Source organism: Nomascus leucogenys, chromosome 1a (assembly GCF_006542625.1).
Source record: "Nomascus leucogenys isolate Asia chromosome 1a, Asia_NLE_v1, whole genome shotgun sequence".
In the NCBI taxonomy this organism is placed as follows: domain Eukaryota; kingdom Metazoa; phylum Chordata; class Mammalia; order Primates; family Hylobatidae; genus Nomascus; species Nomascus leucogenys.
Window position 1 is genome coordinate 90374084 of NC_044381.1, and position 21745 is coordinate 90395828.

The 21745-nt window shown below is 38.6% G+C and overlaps 1 protein-coding gene across 8 annotated transcripts in view; it reads right to left on the minus strand.

The window, feature by feature from the left end:
- NUMB (NUMB endocytic adaptor protein) overlaps positions 1-21745 on the minus strand; it is a 198533-nt gene that overhangs the window by 28502 nt on the left and 148286 nt on the right. For 4 of the 8 annotated variants that reach the window (XM_030813058.1, XM_003263677.3, XM_003263678.3 and 1 more), the window contains 2 exons: positions 20852-20926; positions 14161-14193 (listed from right to left, as the gene is read on the minus strand). In XM_030813058.1, the coding sequence (XP_030668918.1) occupies positions 14161-14193; positions 20852-20926 (108 nt within the window). The remainder of the gene's footprint in view (positions 1-14160; positions 14194-20851; positions 20927-21745) is intronic. The other 4 variants (XM_030813069.1, XM_003263675.3, XM_030813072.1 and 1 more) reach the window with 1 other exon arrangement.

The window sequence follows — 21745 nt, forward strand, 5'->3', positions numbered from 1 at the left end:
TACTGAAATATTAATGATTAGAGATGCCTGTAGCTGAAATTAAGCCCAGGCTTCCTCTCACAAATTCTGTAGTTGCAATACTTCCATATTTCTTTTTTTTTGAGACGAGTCTTACTGTGTCGCCCAGGCTGGAGTGCAGTGGAGCAATTCAGGCTCACTGCAACCCCTGTCTCCTGGGCTCAAGTGATTCTCATGCCTCAGCTTCCTGAGAGCTGGGATTGTGGGTGCATGGCCCCACACCCAGCTAATTTTTTTGTATTTTTTTTTTTTGGTAGAGATGGCGTTTCGCCATGTTGGCCAGGCTGGTCTCGAACTCCTGACCTCAGGTGATCTGCCCATCTTGGCCTCTCAAAGTGCTGGGATTACAGGTTTGAGCCACTGTGCCTGGCCAATACTTTCATATTATTTGTAAACTTGAGTCTTTCATTCTGACCATATCAACTAAGATTTCTGAGCACTTTTAAGAAAAGAAGATAAACGTGACTGAGAGAAGACTGTCTGCCCTAAAACTGTCTACTTGAAACCAGTACCCTAGGCGATCAGGCCACAGTTAACTAATCAAAGGACTGAAAAAAGGCAAACTACATTAAGTATGAAATGTAGAATTTACATATAGGCCGGGCGCAGTGGCTCACACCTATAATCCCAGCACTTTGGGAGGAAGCCGAGGAGGGTGAATCACCTGAGGTCAGGAGTTCGAGACCAACCTCACCAACATGGAGAAACCCCGTCTCTACTAAAAATACAAAAATTAGGCGGGTGTGGTAGCGGTGCCTGTAACCCCCAGCTACTCAGCGGGCTGAGGCAGGAGACTCGCTTGAACCCGGGAGGTGGAGGTTGCAGTGAGCTGAGATCGCACCATTGCACTCCAGCCTGGGTAACAGAGTGAGACTCCATCACAAAAAAAAAAAAAAAAAAGAAAAAAAGAAAAAAAAAGAAAGAAAGAAAAAAGAATTTACATACATCTCAGTGGCACAAACACCTCTTTAAAAAGACAACATGCTGGCCAGGCACAGTGGCTCACGCCTGTAATCCCAGCACTTTGGAAAGCCAGGGCCAGTGGATCACCTGACGTCAGGAGTTTGAGACCATCCTGGCCAACATGGTGAAACCCCGTCTCTACTAAAAACACAAAAATCAGCCGGGCGTGGTGGCATGCGCCTGTAGTCCCAGCTACTCTGGAGGCTGTGGCAGGAGAATTGCTTGAACCCAGGAGGCAGAGGTTGCAGTGAGCCAAGATCGCACTACTGCACTCCAGTCTGGGCGACAGAGCGAGACTCCATCTCAAAAAAAAAAAAAAAAAAAAAAGAAAAAAAAACATGCTTCAGGAACTAATAAAAACGTGGACGTGGCAACACAGATGTTCAGACATTCAGAATTATTTTATCATCGCTGCTCCAACACTTTCTACTTTAATAATAATTTCACAGTTATAGGTAGAATTCACACTGACAAATGTGAGTATCATGAAAAAGTTTCACAATAAAGACAAAAATCCTTTTTTTTTTTTTTTTCAAAGAAAACCGATCTAACATGGACAGAACTTTGGTAATTTGGAATTTAAATTGGTGAAATCTGAGCAGAAGGATCAAGCTAACCAAAAGTGAAAAATAAAGTATAACTTTCTCAAGTAATTACTCTACACTATGGATATCCAGCTTGGTATTTTAAAATTATCATCTTCTTTAAAATCTTTTTTTTTTTTTTTTTTTGAGACGGAGTCTCGCTCTGTCGCCCAGGCTGGAGTGCAATGGCGCAATCTCGGCTCACTGCAAGCTCCGCCTCCCGGGTTCACGCCATTCTCCTGCCTCAGCCTCTCCGAGTAGCTGGGACTACAGGCGCCCACCACCACGCCCGGCTAATTTTTTGTATTTTTAGTAGAGACGGGGTTTCACCGTGGTCTCGATCTCCTGACCTCGTGATCCGCCCGCCTCGGCCTCCCAAAGTGCTGGGATTACAAGCGTGAGCCATTGCGCCCGGCCTAAAACCTTTTATTATGGGTAGATATAAACCAATATAGCAACTAAGCAGGTTCTGACATTGGAGAAAATAGTAACACATAGTGGATCTATTACAAATTACTAAATCAGAAAACTTGTACCAGAAGAGAAACGCACAGGTAATCTTACAGGAAAAAAACTGGTGAAGGAACACAAAATGGTTGGAAAAATGGCACAGAAATAGTAACAAGCTCAGTACACTGTAAGATGACTTTCTCCTAAATATAAAAGCTACACACAGTAAAAGGCAACTGAAATAACCAATTGCTATCTACCTATCTCCAGACTTTTTTTTGTTTGTTTTTTGTTTAAGTAGAAACCACTGTTTCTTTCTTTTTTTTGTTAGAGACAGGGTCTTATTCTGACACCCAGGCTGGAGTGCAGTGGCGTGATCACAGCTCACTGCAGCCTCAAACTCCTAGGCTCAAGTCATCCACCCACCTCAGCCTCCCGAGTAGCTGGGAGACCACAAGTAAGTACCACCACACCTGGCTACTTTTTCATTTTTATAGGGATGGGGTCTTGCTATGCTGCTGGTCTCAAGGCTTCAAGTGATCCTCCCACCTCAGCCTCCCAAAGTATTAGGATTACAGATGTGAGCCACTATGCCCAGCTGAAACCACTTTTTAAAACTAAATTGAAAAAGGATGAAAATGACAAGTTGGTGATATACATGGTAGGTGGAAAGATTCTTACATTGCTCTTTTATTTCATCAGTATAACTGATGTTATCCTTGGGAGAAATGAGTTGGAGTTGGAGGAATGAGTTTTGTTTTGGTTTTCTGAGACACAGTCTTGCTCTGTTGCCCATGCTTGGAGTGCAGTGCTGCGATCTTGGCTCACTGCAACCTCAACCTCCTGGGTTCAAGCAATTCTCCTGCCTCAGCCTCCCGAATGGCTGAGATTACAGGTGCCTGCCACCACGCCCAGCTATGGCTAATTTTTGTATTTTTAATAGAGAAGGGGTTTCACCATGTTGGCCAGGCTTCTCTTGAACTCCTGACCTCAGGTGATCCGCCCACCTCAGCCTCCCAAAATGCTGGGATTACAGGTGTGAGCTACCATGCCTGGCAGAAATGAGTTTTTAAATTATTGAAATTAGGGATTACCAAACGTTTTTTGTGAAGGGCCAGATAACAAAATATTTTAGGCTTTGCAGGACATATGATCTCTATTGCAACTACTCAACTCTATCATTGCACAAAAGCAGCCATAACAATATGTACACAAATGGGCATGACTTTGTTCCAATAAAATGTTATTTACAAAAACAAATACAGTAGTGGGCCATAGTTTGCGACATCTGATATAATCATAATCTCTATAAAGTAATTAATTGAATATTCTTGGAAACATAATTCAAAATATTAGACCTGTTGGAACTATGTCCCTGAATTCATTTTCTTTTTTTTTCTGACAAATGTATTTATATCCTACCTATTTTAAGGTGCTGTCCAACTCTAAAATTCTATGATTCCCAAGATCACCAATAAGAGCATGCCATTAATTAACAAAAATAAAAATGACATTTGGAGGCAAGACAGCTCTGCGAGCATATGCTAGGTAAGAGCAAAAGGGTTAAGCAGATGTTCTAATGTAAGCTGAAGTGAAGAAATGCTATAAAGACACATGGAAACATCATTTTGCATAGCTTTGAAATGTTAAGAAGCAACAGCAGCAAACAGACCAATTAGGACAGAGCAAGTCAATCTCAGAACAACAGTGATTTGCAATTCTCCTGTGCAAAGTTCCTTCAGCTACAAACCAAAGAGGTCTTCAAAGGTACCCAATGTGTAAAGAATCACTGGTCAGTCTTTCTGTCACATCTACACAGAGGCAGGCATTACAGAGTAATGGTGATATATAAACCAGGGAACCATGATACGGTGTGCCTTGTAATAAACAAACAAGAGACTTTTTTTCAGAGGAAACCCAGCTTCATTGTTTTTTAAATCAGAAGAGAAAAGCCTTGAAGTACATAATATTTGAATTTCTGAACAGAATGGTGTAATCAATAAATTTTGTCTAATAATTCCAAAATTCAGTGAATATACCCCAAAGAACAAAGCAGTGAAAAGGACAGAAACACAACTTTCTTCAGGATTTGAGATTGTACTGTGCTCAGGAAGAGTACAGTAACTTTTAGTCTCAGACACTAAGGTTCATTATTCCTGTACTTTCTTAAATGAGAGGGGCACTTAAAGGCTTTTAGGAAAAAACAAGGATGGAGCGTGTCATGAACTACACAGTAAAGGAGAGATTTTGGGGAGGCAATTTAGCTCTTCTAGTTTGCCAAATCACTTCAATTGGGGGAGAGGAGACCTAGGGATTATTCCAATATTAAGTTCCTATTTCAAAGGTATATAGTAGCTGAAATGAAAATTCTACAGGCATCTCAAATTCAACCTGTCCAAAACCAAATTTATCCCTTCTCACAGTGAGTGATTCCACCATCCCCTTGGTCATCCATGAATGAAATCTGGGTCTCGTCTTGTTTCCTTCTCAACACCCCTAGGTTGAATGAATGAATGAGTGTGGAACATGTTTTCTCTCATCCCAATGTCCCTGATAGTGCTGTTCCTTCTGTCTGAAATCTCTTTCTCTTCTAAGTTAGTTTAACTGGAATTCATAGTTTTTAGGCTCAGCCTTAGGTGTTGTCTCCTCCTGGAAGCCTTTCACATTCACTCTTCCTTTTTGCTCCTGGAGCACCTGTTATTGTCACACAATTTGGTAACCATGTCTTTACCTATCTGATTCCTCCCACAACAGAGTGAACTTGAGCAGTACATTTCTCATTCATTCCTCTATTCATTAATTCAAATATTTTGGAGCAGCTACTACGGACCACAAATTATTCTAGGTACTGAAGATTCAGCAGTGAACAAAACAGGTGGAGATCACTGTCCTCACAGAGCTTACATTTCAGTGAGGAAGAGATAAACAAATAAGTAAAATGTATGGTATGACACACAGTGATAAGCCCTATCAGATAAAAATGAAGCTAGGGGCTGGGCGCGGTGGCTCACCCCTGTAATCCCAGCACTTTGGGAGGCCGAGGTAGGCAGATCACGAGGTCAGGTGATTGAGACCATCCTGGCTAACACAGTGAAACCCTGTCTGTACTGAAAATACAAAAAATTAGCTGGGCATGGTGGTGGGCGCCTGTAGTCCCAGCTACTCGGGAGGCTGAGGCCGGAGAATGGCGTGAACCTGGCAGGCGGAGCTTGCAGTGAGCCGAGATCGCGCCACTGCACTCCAGCCTGGGCGACAGAGCAAGACTCCATCTAAAAAAAAAAAAAAAAAAAAAAAAAAAGCTAGGAAGGGAAATAGGGAGTGTGTGTGTCTGGGTGAGAGTGGTGTTTGGATTTTTTAAAAAGTTGTCAGTAAATGCCTGAGAGTGGGGCTTTTGAGTGAAGGGAAAGAGATGAGGAAGTGAGCCACACATATATCTGGATGATGTGTGTTCCAGACTCCAGATTAGAGGTTACAGCAAGTACAAAGGCCCTGAGGTGAAAGCATACCTGGTGTGTTTAAGGAATATCGAGGAGGCTAGTGTGGCTGGAACAGAGGGAGCAAGAGGAAGGCTACGAGGAGATAAAAGAGGAAAAAGACAGGGGATTCATATGCAATGGCCTACAAGGCCTAAAAGACTTTGGCTTTTACCCAGAGTAGGTCAGGAAGCTACTGGAGGACATGGGACAGTGAAGCTACATAATCGGGCCTCTTGTCTTTTTTTTTTTTTTTTTTGAGATGGAGTCTTGCTCTATTGCCCAGGCTGGAGCACAGTGGCAAGCACTGCAAGCTCTGCCTCCCGGGTTCACGCCATTCTCCTGCCTCAGCCTCCCGAGTAGCTGGGACTACAGGCGCCTGCCACCACACCCGGCTAATTTTTTCATGTTTTTAGTAGAGACGGGGTTTCACCGTGTTAGCCAGGATGGTCTCCACCTCCTGACCTCGTGATCCACCCGCCTCGGCCTCCCAAAGTGCTGGGATTACAGGCGTGAGCCACTGCGCCTGGCCGGGCCTCTGTCTTAAAAAGATCACTCAGGTTGATCTCTCAAGAGGGGATGGCAGGAGGACAATAATGAAAGCAGGGGTAGTAGGATGCTACTGCAATGGTTCAGATAAGAGGAGATGCTGGCTTGGACCAGGGTAGGAGTGGTGGAGATAGTGAGAATTGATTAGGTTCTTGAAGGCTTAAGCAGACAGGAACTGTTGATGGAGTGGATGTAGGGTATAAGAAAAAGAGAAGTCAAGGTCAAATCCAGGGTTTGGCTAAAGCATAGGGACAGAGATGCTGTATACTGAGACTGGGAAAGACTAGGAGAGAAAGATCCTTCTCTCCTTGAGGGAATTTGATTTGTGACATATTAAAGTGTGAGGTGACTAGCAGATATCGAAGAGAAAAAGTTTAATAATGATGATAGTGACACCTATCTACCAAAACAGGCCATTTGGTGCTCTTTACTCATATTTATTCATCTAATCTTCACAACAATCACATGAAGTAGGCATTAATCACAAAGCTAGTAAGTGCAAGTAATCTGGCCCCAAAGGCTGGGCCCTTGATTCCTATGCTATATTGCTTGTAAGATGGAAATACCATTATGGAGTTCAGGGGAGATGTATGGAGATATAAATTTCAAAACCATCAGCATATATTACGTAAATGATATTTAAAGCCATCACACTGTGGATGAGATCATTAACGGAGAGGTGTAGGCTGAGAAGAGTCCACAGACGAAGGGGAAAACTGGGAAAGTATGATCCCTGAACTCCAAATGAATAGTGTTTCAAAGGGGAGTGAGAGATGGGCTAAAAGAATATGGTATATTTTTATGCTAATGGATGATCCACTAGAGAAAGAAAACTGATTATAGAGGAGAGAAGGGGTAGCATTGCCAGAATAAGTAAGAGCTGGAATAAGAAGGATCTGGTGGAGGAGTTGGCCTCTGTGAGGAGCACAGATAGTTCATCCCTTGAATAGGCGGGAAAGAGCACAGATGCACTTTTAAAGAACAGGATCCAATACCCAAAAGAATATAAATCATTATACTATAAAGACACTTGCACATGTATGTTTACTGCAGCACTATTCACAATAGCAAAGCCTTGGAACCAACCCAAATGCCCATCAGTGACAGACTGGATAAAGAAAATGTGGCACATATACACCATGGAATACTATGCAGCCATAAAAAAGAATGAGTTCGTGTCCTTTGTAGGGACATGGATGAAGCTGGAAACCATCATTCTTAGCAAACTAACACATGAACAGAAAACCAAATACCACATATTCTCACTCATAAGTGGGAGTTGAACAATGAGAACACATGGACACAGGGAGGGGAACATCACACACTGGGGCCTGTCAGGGAGTTGGGGGCAAGGGGAGGGAGAGCATTAGGACAAATATCTAACGCATGCGGGGTTTAAAACCTAGATGACAGGTTGATGGGTGCAGCAAACCACCATGGCACATGTATACCTATGTAACAAACCTGCATGTTCTGCACATATATCCCAGAACTTAAGGTATAATAATAATAATAATAATAAAAATAGGATCCAGAATGAAGATAAGCACTAAGTACAAGTTGTCATAGAGGAGAAAATTTAGGAAATATAAAATAGAATGTAGATTTGAATACACTAATTCAAGAGTGGAGTCATAAATGCCATGAAATCCTTTACTCTCAGGAATTAGGTTAAAACAACATAATAACACATTACTTTTCAACCATGCATTCTCTAAAACTTAACCATTTGTAATGGTGCCATTTGGCAACTGTAAAAACATAAAAACTTGAAAAACTATATTTGGCAGTATATTAACAGGATCTGTTAGAACAGATATTATATTTTTGGTGATTTTTATGCAGTCAGAAGTGGTTGCTACAAAGAAAAATAAATCAAAGTGACATAACCCAGAGAGGAGTTCACAAACTCAAATGCCTACAAGAATTAAAGGCAGATAACAAATGAGTGAAGCAGGGACAATAGGGAGTTGCAGGGATTGTGGCGAATAGGTAAAGGGCACAGCTGCTACTCAGGTCAGGACACTGTTGCCACATAGAAAGCATGCTGTTTTGCCAGGTCTGCTAATTCTTAAGATAAATATCCTACTTTTTATATAAAAGTTCTCAATGTTTAAAGTATTTGCAACTAATTCAAATTTATAAACTGTGTGCAGGCCACACAATCCATGTTTGTGGAAGTATTCAGGCCCTTGGGCTGTCTAGCATCCTCTGCATTAGACACTTCTCCATTCATTATAATTAAGGCATACCCGAGGAAAGCAGAGGAATGCTTTTTGAATGACAGAACATCAATATGGGGTAGGTGAAAGAACTTTGCACTAAGTTTCAGAAAACCTTGGTTTCAGTGTAGGCACTGCCATTTAGTATTAGCTGGGTGAACTCTCTGAGCTTCTGTTTATTCATTTGTAAAATGCAGTTTCATGAACTACCCTGTCCAATTCACTGAACTGTTGTGAATGGCAAATTACAAAGTAGGTCAAAGCACATAATAAACCATAAAGCTCTATATAAATACAAGTAAATGGCTTTAAAAAGAGATCTAATAGGGTGGCCTAAGAATATTTCCTGTCTCTATGTTGAGTCAGTTTCTTCATAAAATGAGAATACAGATTACTTAGTTCATAGGGTTCCTCAAATACATTAAAATTATAAAAATATTTTTTCAAATGTTAAGCGCCATGTAATTATTTGGTAATAAAGTATTTGCCTAGTATAGCCAACTATGAACGAAGCTGCATGTAATAATCCCTAAAAAGCTGAGTGCATTATTGGCTTTCCTAAGGCAATGAGCTATTTATTTATTTATTTATTTATTTTTGAGATAGTCTCACTCTGTCATGCAGGCTGAACTGCAGTGTCACGATCTGGGCTCACTGCAACCTCTGCCCACCCCCGGTGTTTAAGTGATTCTCCTGCCTCAGCCTCCTGAGTAGCTGGGATTACAGGCGCCTGCCACCACGCCTGGCTAATTTTTGTATTTTTAGTAGAGACAGGGTTTCACCATCTTGGCCAGACTCGTCTTGAACTCCTGACCTCGTGATCCACCCATCTCAGCCTCCCAAAGTGCTGGGATTACAGGTGTGAGCCACCGCGCCCGGCCACGGCAATGAGCAATTTAATTAGTTTGGAAAAAGTTATTTCAGGTCTTCGTTTTTTTGCCCCTCTTTTACAATGTTTGTAAGCTTACAATGGATTACAGGCCTGTAACAGACCCAGGTTTATCTGTTCCCTACTGCTAAAGTTTCTGGAGGCACTGCTCCTATCAGCTGGTGACGCAACAATAGGGAAGTGATGGTGGTCAGGTCCAAGAGGCAACTTATGGAAAAGAAAGTTTTCCTGGCTATGAGTCATAAATTCACAATCAGGGCAAACAAAAAAATTCTTCTATCTACTTACTTTCATGTAAAAGTGTTTAATAAAAACACTTCTTGATTACTGTTGTTCTATTTATCCTGGATCATTAAATCATACATGATTCAAAGAATAACAAAGTATCAAAATTTATGAGGAACTGTACTGGATAAAAACTCTGTAACATATACTGTTCTGTAAGATTCTTCATTTTGAGCTTTCATCAAACCACAATTGACCTAGCAAACTCAATAAATCAAGTCTCTCTCACCAGTCTATTTCTTATAGATTAGTGTGGAGATGAATTAAATGACGGCAACTTGAAAGATTCAAAAGATTCCAAATTAAAGAAAAAAATTATCATTTAAAAGCACATTCTGGGTAAGATCATGGGTAATACTTGCCCCTCTCTGTTTTCCAAACTCTTTAAATGACTCACTGTAAAAAATTATATATTAGTATAAAATCACCCTGACATAAATAAATTTTCCCCAATAACATAAGAAAAGAATTCTGGGTGCTGTGGCTCATGCCTGTAATCCCAGCACCTTGGGAGGCCGAGGCGGGCTGATCACTTGAGGTCAGAAGTTCGAGACCAGCCTAGCCAACATGGTGAAACCCCATCTCTACTAAAAAATACAAAAATTATCCAGGTATGGTGGCAAGCGCCTGTGGTTCCAGCTACTCGGGAGGCTGAAGCAAAAAATCACCTGAACCCGGAAAGCAGAGGTTGCGGTGACCGAGATTGCACCAGCCTGGGTGATGAAGGGGGACTCTGTCTCAAAAAAACAAACAAACAAACAAAAAAACATGTAGGCATACAACACACAAGCCATCCAGCAGGCTGGGCACAGTGGCTCATGATTGTAATCCCAGCACTTTGGCAGGGTGAGGTGGGCGGATCACTTGACCTCAGGTGTTTGAGACCAGCCTGGGCAATATGGCGAAACCCAGTCTCTACAAAAAATACAAAAAGGTGGCACATGCCTATAGTCCCAGCTACTTGAGAGGCTGTGTTGGGAGGATCCCCTGAGCCTGGGAGCTTGAGGCTGCAGTGAGCCATGATTGTGCTGCTGCACTCCAGCTTGGGTGACAGAGTGAGACCCTGTCTCAAAAAAAAAAAAAAAAAGCCATCTAGCAGAATGCCACTTCATCCCTAGAAGACCCACTTCCTGGCCCCTCAACTGCTTCTGATATTTCTTTTTACCTTAAAAAAAAAATACAGCGTAAGTAATCTTTTAATCAAAACACAGCCTCAGAGGGGAAGACAAAGCCTGTCATTGTTTGTTGTTGCTGTTGTTAAACAGCTGACATACGTATTCTGGTGATGCAACGGTGCTGCTCAGTTACTCTGAACATACTATTTTTTCACTGTACTAGTGGTATGTCTTTTTTTTTTTTTTTTTTTTTTGAGACAGAGTCTTGCTCTGTAGCCCAGGCTGGAGTGCAGTGGCGTGATCTAGGCTCACTGCAACCTCCACCTCCTGGGTTCTAGCAATTCTCCTGCCTCAGCCTCCTGAGTAGCTGGGACTACAAGTGTGTGCCACCATGCCCAGCTAATTTTTTTTGTATTTTTAGTAGAGACAGGATATCGCCCTGTTGGTCAGGCTGGTCTTGAACTCCTGACCTCAAGCAATCCACCCGCCCTTGGCCTCCCAAAGTGCTGGCGGGAGCCACTGCGCCCAGCCAGTATGTCTTTTTTTTTTTTTGAAAGAGAAGTACTTCTATGTGAATAAGTGTAAGAAAATGATTGCTTATCAGTAGCATATAAATTCAAAGTAGGGAATGATGGTAATGCCAAACAACCACAGACTCCACACGGGTGGCTGAGATGGTGATACTTTTGCTTTCTGATGGTTCAATGTACATGAACTTTGTTTCATGCACAAAATTATTTAAATTATTAATTATAAAGTAATTATAAAATTATATAAAATTACTAATAATTGTTAAATTAAAAATATTGTGTAAAATTATCTTCAGGCTATATGTATAAGGCATATATAAAACACAAATAACTTCTGCATTTAGACTTGGGTTTTATCCCCAAAATATCTCATTATATATATGCAAATATTCCAAAATCTGAAAAGAAAAAATCCAAAATCTGTAACCCTTCAGGTCCTAAACATTTCGAATAAGAGATACTTAACATGCAGTAGGGTTTAAATATTTCCAAATAAATAAAATGTTAGTTTGAACCACTGAAAAAGATGATTTTTTTTTTTTTGAGATGGAATCTCCCTCTGTCACCGAGGCTGGAGTGCAATGGCATTATCTTGGCTCATTGCAACCTGTGCCTCCCAGATTCAAGCAATTCTCCTGCCTCAGCCTCCCGAGTAGTAGCTGGGATTACAGGCACATGCCGAGGTGGGCAGATCACCTGAGGTCAGGAGTTCAAGACCAGCCTGGCCAACCAACATGGTGAAACTCCATCTCTACTAAAAAAGATGATTATTTAAAGCTTTAACTAATAAAAAGTAATTGATAAGAAATAAAATCTAAAGTTAAATTACTACTCTATAAAAAACAAAGTAAAACTGAGTTTCTAAGAAGCTCTTTACTTACTAGCACCTTTTGAGATAAAATCTTCACTTATAAATAATATGAAAATAAAGTGATTGTATAGCACAATGACTAAGAGTGTGGGCTCTGAAGTCAGATTCTTTGGGTTCAAATCCCATTTTTTACCACTTACTATAAATATCTGTGAATTCAGTCAGGTCATTTAACCTCTACAAACCTCAGTTTTCTCACTGTAAAACTGGAGAATTATTACTTCTGGGTTAAGGATTAAGTGAGATGATTCATAATTCTCTCTTATACCATACAAATTCATCATGTAGCAAAAAAAATGCAGTGAAAAGGCTACTAAACAGTGTGATCCAGCTCAGCTACAGTGTAGGTGCATCGTGGCCCCATTATATGTAGCAATAAATACTGTGACCTCAGGATTGATTTTGAGGGGAGAGCTTTGTTCCTTAACCCACTCCAGGCTCCTGAGTAGCGTGCACCACCGCATCCAGGTAAAATATATACTTTTAAAATTGTCTAAAAACCAAATCAATATTTGCCATAACCTGACCTTCATCTTTTATCTATGATGCCTTATCTTATACAGCTTATTGTATATAGCCTTATCTGCTGCTTTAAGTAGACTTATTAAAACTCGTCACTTGAACAATAGTTAAAATTGTATGATAATTGTGGCGATGTGTAATTGCTTTCGGAAACTCTATCTGGGAAAAAACAAATACACCACAAAAAGTTTCCTAAAGTGTCCTTAACAATTATCAATTTCCTTAACAAATATAATGCCTACTTATAATGCTATGCTACACAGGAAATAATAAGATTCTTTCTAGATATGTATCCCATATTCTAAGGACCTATTAATCTGACTCAGATCCAAAAAGTCTATTAAAAAATGTATTGTGACATGTGTGGGTAAATTATTTGACTTATTTCAGATTGACAGGCGTAACTAAATTAAATCATTAGATCAAAATACTTCAAATAAGGTGACCTAAGTTAGAACAAGAAAATGTAAAAATGAGTCACATTTAAACATTTAATTGAGAAGGAAAGGTAAATTATTTGTTCTTTAAAACAAATTTCCAAAATGACAAAACCGTGCAGTAGAAAAAAAATTGTAGGATTTTGCTAATCACATAAATTTTTAGTAATTTATACTGTTATCTAATGACAGTATTTTTCTCTCATACTGTCTCAGTTTGAATTAGTTTTAGCACTTACTCAAAACTAAACAAGGATAAACTTGGACACAAAAAAAATATATTTAGAAATATATTTACTGATACGTGCACAGCCATCCCATATATTCTTAAATTTAGGGAGATCTGAACATTGAATAATCATTATTTGAAAAGCACCTACCTAAACAACATTCCACATATGACAGATAGTTGGTAGGCTAATAATTAAGATACTTTTTCTTAGATTAGCAATGCAGGTTAAAAATCATAGCAGGATCCCTAAAGATAAGTTTATCCATTTTCACTTACTTCTCCTGAAATTTAATTTAGATTGGAAAAAAATTGCACTGAATGTAAACTTCGGGGTATATTTATTTTTTACTTAAATATTTCTTCCTATTTCCCTGTGAATATTGGGCATTATGTAAAATCCACTTGTTACAAATATTGCTAATATTTTAATATAAACAGAGTTTACAAGTTCAAATATTTATTTTAATACCTACTATTGAGGAGATAATACTCTTTTAACCTACTTGATTCATTTATTGGAATTTCTTTATTTTTTTGAGACAGAGTCTCACTCTGTCACCCAGGCTGGAGTGCAGTGGCGTGATCTCTGCTCACTGCAACCTCCACCTCTTCAATCGATTCTCCTGCCTCAGCCTCCCGAGTAGCTGGGATCACAGGGGCACATCACCTTTATTGTATTTTTGGTAGAGACAGGGTTTTACCATGTTGGCCAGGCTGGTCTCAAACTCCTCAGATGATCCACCGCCCTCGGCCTCCCAAAGTGCTGGGATTACAGACGTGAGCCACCGTGCCCAGCCTATTTATTTATTGGAATTTCTTAGAATCATCAGATTTAGTATCAGTAGACCCACTGATAATATCACGGATAGCAACTTCCTAATTCATTAATTTCCACATAGAGTCAAACCAATTCCTGTATTATAAAGAAACCAAAGCTGTACTACTTTTAAAAAATATGTCAGTGCTACACTAGGGGTGTAACTCCTTATAAAGCAAGCACGAATGTGGCATCAAACTTACTTTTCCAAAGAAGCCTTTGAAGAACTTCCTTTCCTGGAGGAACAGGGGGACAAGTCGAGCGCTATTATTGTATGGCCTAAATGTCCCAGAGTTTCACACCAATAAGCACATACAGAAATTGGGGAAAGGAAAAAGTGGGAGAAAGGGTGGGAGTGAGTTTCAAAGAGTTACCCATACCAGGAGTGAGAGGGAAAAAGGAAGGGTGCATGAAAATGCAGGGAAACACACTGTATAGCCTAAGAATCCATGGAAAGAGTAAGAAGAAATCAGAACCTGTATCCATGCAGAGCAACAAGTTAGTTTTGTAATCGCGATTTACATTTAAAACAGAGATCTTCCAAATTTGGCAGCAGAGAAAATGATAGGGCATACTGGTTTGGTGAGATTTGCATTTTAAATTTTATAATAATGAATAGAAAATAGAAGACTGGTTCCATATACATTTTTTAAGTTTAAAATTGGCGGTCAACTATGTGAAAGTCACCAATTTAAAAAAAGTCCACATTCAAATGACCACATAATCACATTAAAAATGCAATACGTAAAATTAAATGAGTATGCATCAAAGGTCCTTGTCGTACTTTTTTCTTAGTGAGTTTAAGATGTCACTTAGAAACTCCATACTACTTAAGGGGAGCTTGACCATTGGCTTTCCATTTACTTACATTAGTATCAATCTACATGTACATGCTGATCAATTTCACAACATACATGAGGAAATAACATGTATGTTCTATTCCAGACACAGAATAAATTATCTATTAAGGTTACAAGGCTAATGTTTATACAAGAGCTGAGAAAATACCTATCTTAAGAACCAAATGATGTCTGTGGGCCACAACTGAAATTTAAGAAACAGGGTTTTGTTTTCTTTATAAAAGCTACTGTTTATTATTATTTGCTTTTTGTTTGTTTGGTTTTTGAGACAGAGTCACACTCTGTCACCCAGGATGGAGTGCAGTGGCACGATCTCAGGTCACTGCAACCTCTGCCTCTGGGGTTCAAGCAATTCTCATGCCTCAGCCTCCTGAGTAGCTAGGACTACAGGTGTGTGCCACCACATCCGGCTCATTTTTGTATTTTTAGTAGAGACAGGGTTTCACCATGTTGGCCAGGCTGGTCTCGACCTCTTGACCTCAAGTGATCTGCCTGCCTAGGCCTCCTAAAGTGCTGGAATTACAGACTTAAGCTACTGCGCCCAACCTAAAAGCTGTTATTTTAAAATAAAGAAACTTGCATTGACATCTATAAGTATACAATTCTGAAACTATCTGGATAACAGAGGCATAACTATCTATGGTATCGGCACCAATTTTTAAGCACCATTTATGAAAACTGGCCACCAATTAAAATCGTAGAATTTACACAAATTAGGTGGGTTTCAACTCACACAAGCTAGATTTAACTTTACATTTCCTAGCTGTGGTTGAAATATACTTAAGCCTTTACTTTTTATAATCATCGGTTTTTAATGTTGGATAAATGTGTAGGAAAAGATAATTGCACTGAAATCTGACTCTTTTTACATAATTCATAAACTATTCAATGCTCTCTAACACTGGAAAGTTCGTTTTCCCCCCTAAGCTTTGAAAATCACAAAAAGCAAAAAATATTTCCACAAAACATTTTGAAATGCAACTGGAAAAATAATAAAGTAATTGGGTAGTATCACAGTAAGACTAGATTATTTCTGCTGCCAAGTTTGGTGACCCTAGTTTTGTTAGACTATGAATAACCATAAGCTTTCAAGGATGCAGCCAAAGTTAAGATATTCACCATTCTTGAGGGATGGGAAGGTGAAGGAAGGAGATTGTTAATATTTAATTTAGCTCCTAGAAAAGCTATTGTTAAACATTGAGCTTTCCCTCTTTTTATAAAACACCCAAGATGTTAATGAAAAAAGTTGGCATGCAAAAATGCATAAAAAGACAGTTATTAAAGAATAATAATGTTCTTTTAAAAAACATGTTATGATTCTTTTACCTGCTAAAACAAGAACATATATTAAAACAAATATATCAAATAGTGAATAAAAAACCAACATATTAGAAACTGGTAGTATAATGAAACTAGTCTAACACTAAGACAGAGGGAGAGACATTTAAGAAACAATGGGAAGAAATGACCTTTTTAAATGAAGGGCATCTTGGACTAGAGTTAAGCAAGATAACCAGAGGCCTTATACACTTTTTTATGGAATTGGCTGATATATGACAATATTCCTCACCCTGCAGCTGATATGCCATAAAGGCAATAACAATGGGCAATAGTGATTTCTGTCATTTATCCTATAGAAGCTAAGTCCCAAAGTGAGGTTATGTGACAAAGTAAATGAGCTGAAAACAGCTGTCAATAACTTTATGCACAGAAAGTTAAAAAATTAACATATTTATGCTCTGAGGAGCATTTTTTAAAACACTATCTTGTTTAGTTATAATTTTTTTTTCATTTGAGCACATCAAGTATGCAGATGACTTCCAATTGAAGTTAATGTAATTCTAAATTGTAAGAGAGTATTTTGGGGAAAAACACTTGCAAATTATCTCTTTCCTCAATTGTTCACAAATTTAAAAAGCACTAGAAGGCTGGGCGCGGTGGCTCATGCCTGTAATCCCAGCTCTTTGGGAGGCCCAGGTTGGTGGATCACCTGAGGTCAGGAGTTGGAGATCAGCCTGGCCAACATGGTGAAACACGTCTCTACTAAAAATACAATTAGCTGGGTGTGGTGGTGGGCGCCTGTAATACCAGCTACTCTGGAGGCTGAGGCAGGAGAATCGCGTGAACCCGGGAGGCAGAGGTTGCAGTGACCCAAGATCGTGCCACTGCACTCTACAGCCCGGGCGACAGAGCGAAACTCCGCTCCAAAAAAAATGAATAAATAAAAAACACTAGAAATGTTAAATTTTTAGTTCAAAGATTATTCGCTAGATGTGTTGGTGGTATAGTGGTGAGCATAGCTGCCTTCCAAAGATCATTCACATGGTAGGTTTAAAATGCTTGTTTTGTTACTTAACTGGTACATCTGAGCTATTCTTTAAAATTTTAAACTCTGGCATTCAAACTAATTTAAAAGATATCCTATTTCTTCTTTAATCCTCTGCAGGCTTATGCAGCCTTATATTCACTCCCACTTATTTGAAACTCTAAAAGGAAGCTTTATAATCTATAAAAAAACAAACAAAAAGTCTCCAGAAACATAGCATTTGGCACAATATAAGTATCTGGCAAAGTAGGTTGTAGATCCCCAGTAGATGATTTTTACATGAATGTTTGCTCAGAGAAATCAAAAGGCAACTAGAAATTTCTGCATAGTAAAAATATGAAAAGACGACAAAAATCAGGAATACATGTGGTTCCAACTTTCTGCAAGGTTCTCAGTATAGCTCTAGAAAGAGTATTTAAAAGAAGGGGGAGGCCAGGTGCGGTGGCTCATGCCTGTAATCTCAGCACTTTGGGAGACTGAGGCGGGTGGATCACAAGGTCATGAGTTCGAGACCACCCTGGCCAACACGGTGAAACTCTGTCTCTACTAAAAATACAAAAAATTAGCCGGGTGTGGTGGCGGGCACCTGTAATCCCAGCTACTCGGGAGGCTGAGGCAGGAGAATTGCTTGAACCTGGGAGGCGGAGGTTGCAGTGAGCCAAGATTGCACCACTGCACTCCAACCTGGGTGACAGAGCAAGACTCCGACTCGGGGAAAAAAAAAAAAAAAGAATGGGGATATTTCATTGAGTATAAGAAACAGGAAATTTACCCCAGTGACCCAAAACTTCAATTTCGTGTTTTAATAATACATGCCAGTGCAAAACTACATATAACATTTGCTCCAAATCTAGTATTTGTCTGAAAAATTTTAAATAACTTCTTGATAAGAAGTCTAGAAATGGTCAATTTCCCCTCAAAGTTTAAAAGTTTAAGTATGTTTAGAAAACAATCACCAACATATCTAAAACTTTCTTTTTTATTATTTATTTCTCACTATGTTACCCAGGCTGGTCTTGAACTCCTGGCTTTAAGCGATCCTCCCATCTCAGACTTCTAAGTAGCTGAGATTATAGGCGCAAGCTACTGTGCTTGGCTTAAAACTTTCTTTTAGTCATTAAAAACCATAGGAAAACAAAGATCTTTAGAAATAAGCAAAACAGTTTTGGTAAACTTAAAACATTAGACATAATATTTGATTATGGTTATTGTAAGACTCAATTTGACCACATATTGCAGATCAGATTGTATTCTGTATATTCATTCTAGAAGTATTTTTTGAGTTACTAAGTGCCAGCCACTGTTCCATGCATAGGCATAATTTTTAAAATGGCTATTTAGTTTCTAATTCTGATGAATATAAAAACATTAAATTTTATTATCTAAATAGTCCTATGCCTCAAGCAATCACACTTACAGCCTATTATCTTCTTGGTTTTAAAAAAAAAAAGGTAAGATAAAACAAAAAAACCCACTGAATACATTAGTTTTAAAACTAGACAGTTAAATAGTGGCTATCTCTGGGATTGTAGGAAATTTCATTTTATTTGTGTACTTTTTTGGTTCATTTGTATTTTATACAATAAACACATATTGCTTATATAATAAAGACATATTTCTAATTAAAAGTATTTCAAAAAAAACCAAAACTAGACAGTTAAGAGGATTAACTGCTCATTAAACAACAAAATACCATTTCTCAATATGTTCTGGGCAAACTTAAACCACCTCTAGCTTTTCCTTACTTACAGAGTGCACATGAAGCCATACTCTGAATCAAAAGACTTTCTAAGGGCTCATTCCACAGTGGCCATTTCATCATAAGTTGTGTAAATTATAAGATTTTAATAATTATTTATAGTTTGTTTCAGGGCTATCTAGTCTGTTCACCGATTTGTTTTCAGTCATTAGTATAAAATATTATTTAATGGGCAAATAATTGCATTACTTTAAAAAAATGTTCTTAGCTAAAATCATCTTGTTTGTGTATTTATTTAGTTGAGACAAGGGCTCACTGTGTTGCCCAGGCTGGTCTCAAACTCCTAGACTCAAGCAATCCTCCTACCTCAGCCTCCCGAGTAACTGATATTTTGTTTATTATTCTTCTAGATGAACCCAGAATTATTTTGTTAAAGAAAATTAAATTTTTACTTCTCTTCTAAATTTGGTGTTGACAAAATGGAAAATTAAATTATCTGAGACTATGTTTAACTGGGGAATATATTTAGGTTGGCATGGAAGGTCTACAAACTATAATTTCATGTACCATAACACAAGGTCCCCTTAACGTAAATGACAGATTGGAGAGCACAGATAAGACTAGCAAAGGCTTGAATCATTTAAGAATTTTAATGATCAAAATCTGAGATAAAGAGTACATATAGGTATATATGTATGTATATATCTGTACATACGTCTGTATCTTTTTTTAAAAATTTTTTAGTTCTTTGTATATTATAGCCAATTACTTTTCTCCTGTCCCTTCTACGACAGATTCAGGTACTTATTCCAAAATTAAATCTACCTCTCTGACTTGGTTGCTTTCTGAATTTTATATATTTTATATTCAGGAATTATAGATAAGAAGTAATATAGACTACGCCAAGAAGCAGAAACGTTCTGATTACTAAGCAAATTGAGGGAAAAAAGCACACATTAGTAGTCAAACTTGTGGCAGCCCACCATACCAGCAAACCCAAAGCAACATGTATTTAATGCTGTTGGGACCAGAGCATGCAGAAGTAATGCTTAAAGCTTTCACAGCAAGGTGGGGAAAGGCCACATATTAGAGAGAAGGAGGGTTGTGAAAAGGGCTATCAGATCTATGGAACATTCCTCAAACCTATGGAAAATCTGAAATTAACACTTTGAATCTTTATGAATTCCAAACTCGTTCTCTCCTTTCACTGAATACACAGGCATGTGCCTGGGATGTGTTCTATGGCATAACAGGCAGAGGAAACATTAGTTATCCTGGGAAAGGGCTCTCTACTTCAAGTGTGCTAAAGTTTATGTAAAAGGCAGTAGAAATAGACTGTTTATGTTAGAGGTGTATAGAGAAGAAAATTGGGGAGTAGGAGTCAAGATAATAGTAAGAAGTCTTCAAAAAGGAAACCTCACCAGGCATCAACACAGATCTCTATCCTCTAGTTTTCCCCAGGAAGCTATTTTTTATAGTATATTTAAAACCCGTAATTTATAGCCCAGTTATCACAGTTAGGGTAAGATGTTAACTGTAACAGTTTTATCCTAGTCTTAGAATACTATTCTTCTATCAGATTTCACAACATTTGTTTCACATGGGTTATAAATCAAAAGTAGCTTTAGGATAATATCTGACCTAAATTTAAATGGCTTGTCTTATAAATTATACCTCTGGATGGACAACATGAGATGATTTTAAATTTTTTAATTATTATTTTATTATTTAAGAAAAAAATTTTGAAATTAATAGAGACAGGGTCTCGAAATGTTGCCCAGGCTGGTCTCAAACTCCTGGCCTCATGCAATCCTCCTGCCTCAGCCTCCCAAAGTGCTAGGATTACAGGAGTGAGCCACCACGCTTGGCTGAGATGCTCCTTATTAGCAAGGCCACATCTTTTTAACAGAAACACAGTTTTTACTGGGTCACTAAAATGTACTGAGCAAAATCTTTTAAGAAAATATTGACAGCATATAGATCAACACTGGCAACCATCAAATACATACAGCTTTCAATCTTTTTACAGCATCTTCACAGATGTGCATTCCTCTTGATTCATCAACTTCTACATGGCCAAGGTACTGTAGAAAGAAGGAGAAAGTTAGGGCTATTGCTATGTTTACCAAGTAGCTACTATACAGTAGGCATTAGGTGAAAATTGAATACAGGTTGAGCATTCCAAATCTGAAAAAATTTGAAATCTGAAACACTTCTGGGTGTCAAGCATGTTTGATAAGAGACACACAACCTGTATTGAAATTCCTACACTCAAGAAATAGCCATTGAAAAAGAGTTCAGATAATGTAACTTTACATATTCTCAGTGTCCTCATAGGAATAAGATTTAGAATAATTATTTCAAAAAGGTGTTATAGGTAAGTGAAGAAGTACACAGTAGGCACTAAACATTACCTGAATCTACTGGATCTGAAGCATAACAGCCTGTGCTAGACACAGTTACTATGTCTCTACACATAAAAGTAATCCTAAGACAAAGTATATATACATATCTTTTAAAAAGCACAAACAAAAATGACAGTTTTTCAAAGACTGAAGAAATCACACAATCCTTTTATGGGGAGCATATAAGAGCATGGCAGATCACCAAAACAAATTTTGAGAAGGTATTACATCTGAGCTTTAAAAGATACATAAAATTTGAAGAGGCAAAAATTGAAAGGTTGAAAGACTATTTCAGGCTGAGAGAATTACATAAACTTATAGGTGTGGAATGGGATAACTATACATCAGTGCTGGGACTCAGAACACATTACCCCAAAGTATGGTGCTGAATGCTTTGAACTAAAAAAAGAACCAAGGTCTGACCTTCTCTTGACGTCCTGACTCTAACTCCTCCTTCTTCCCCTGAAGAGCAGGAGGGGCTTTCTCTGAAGTTCTCTT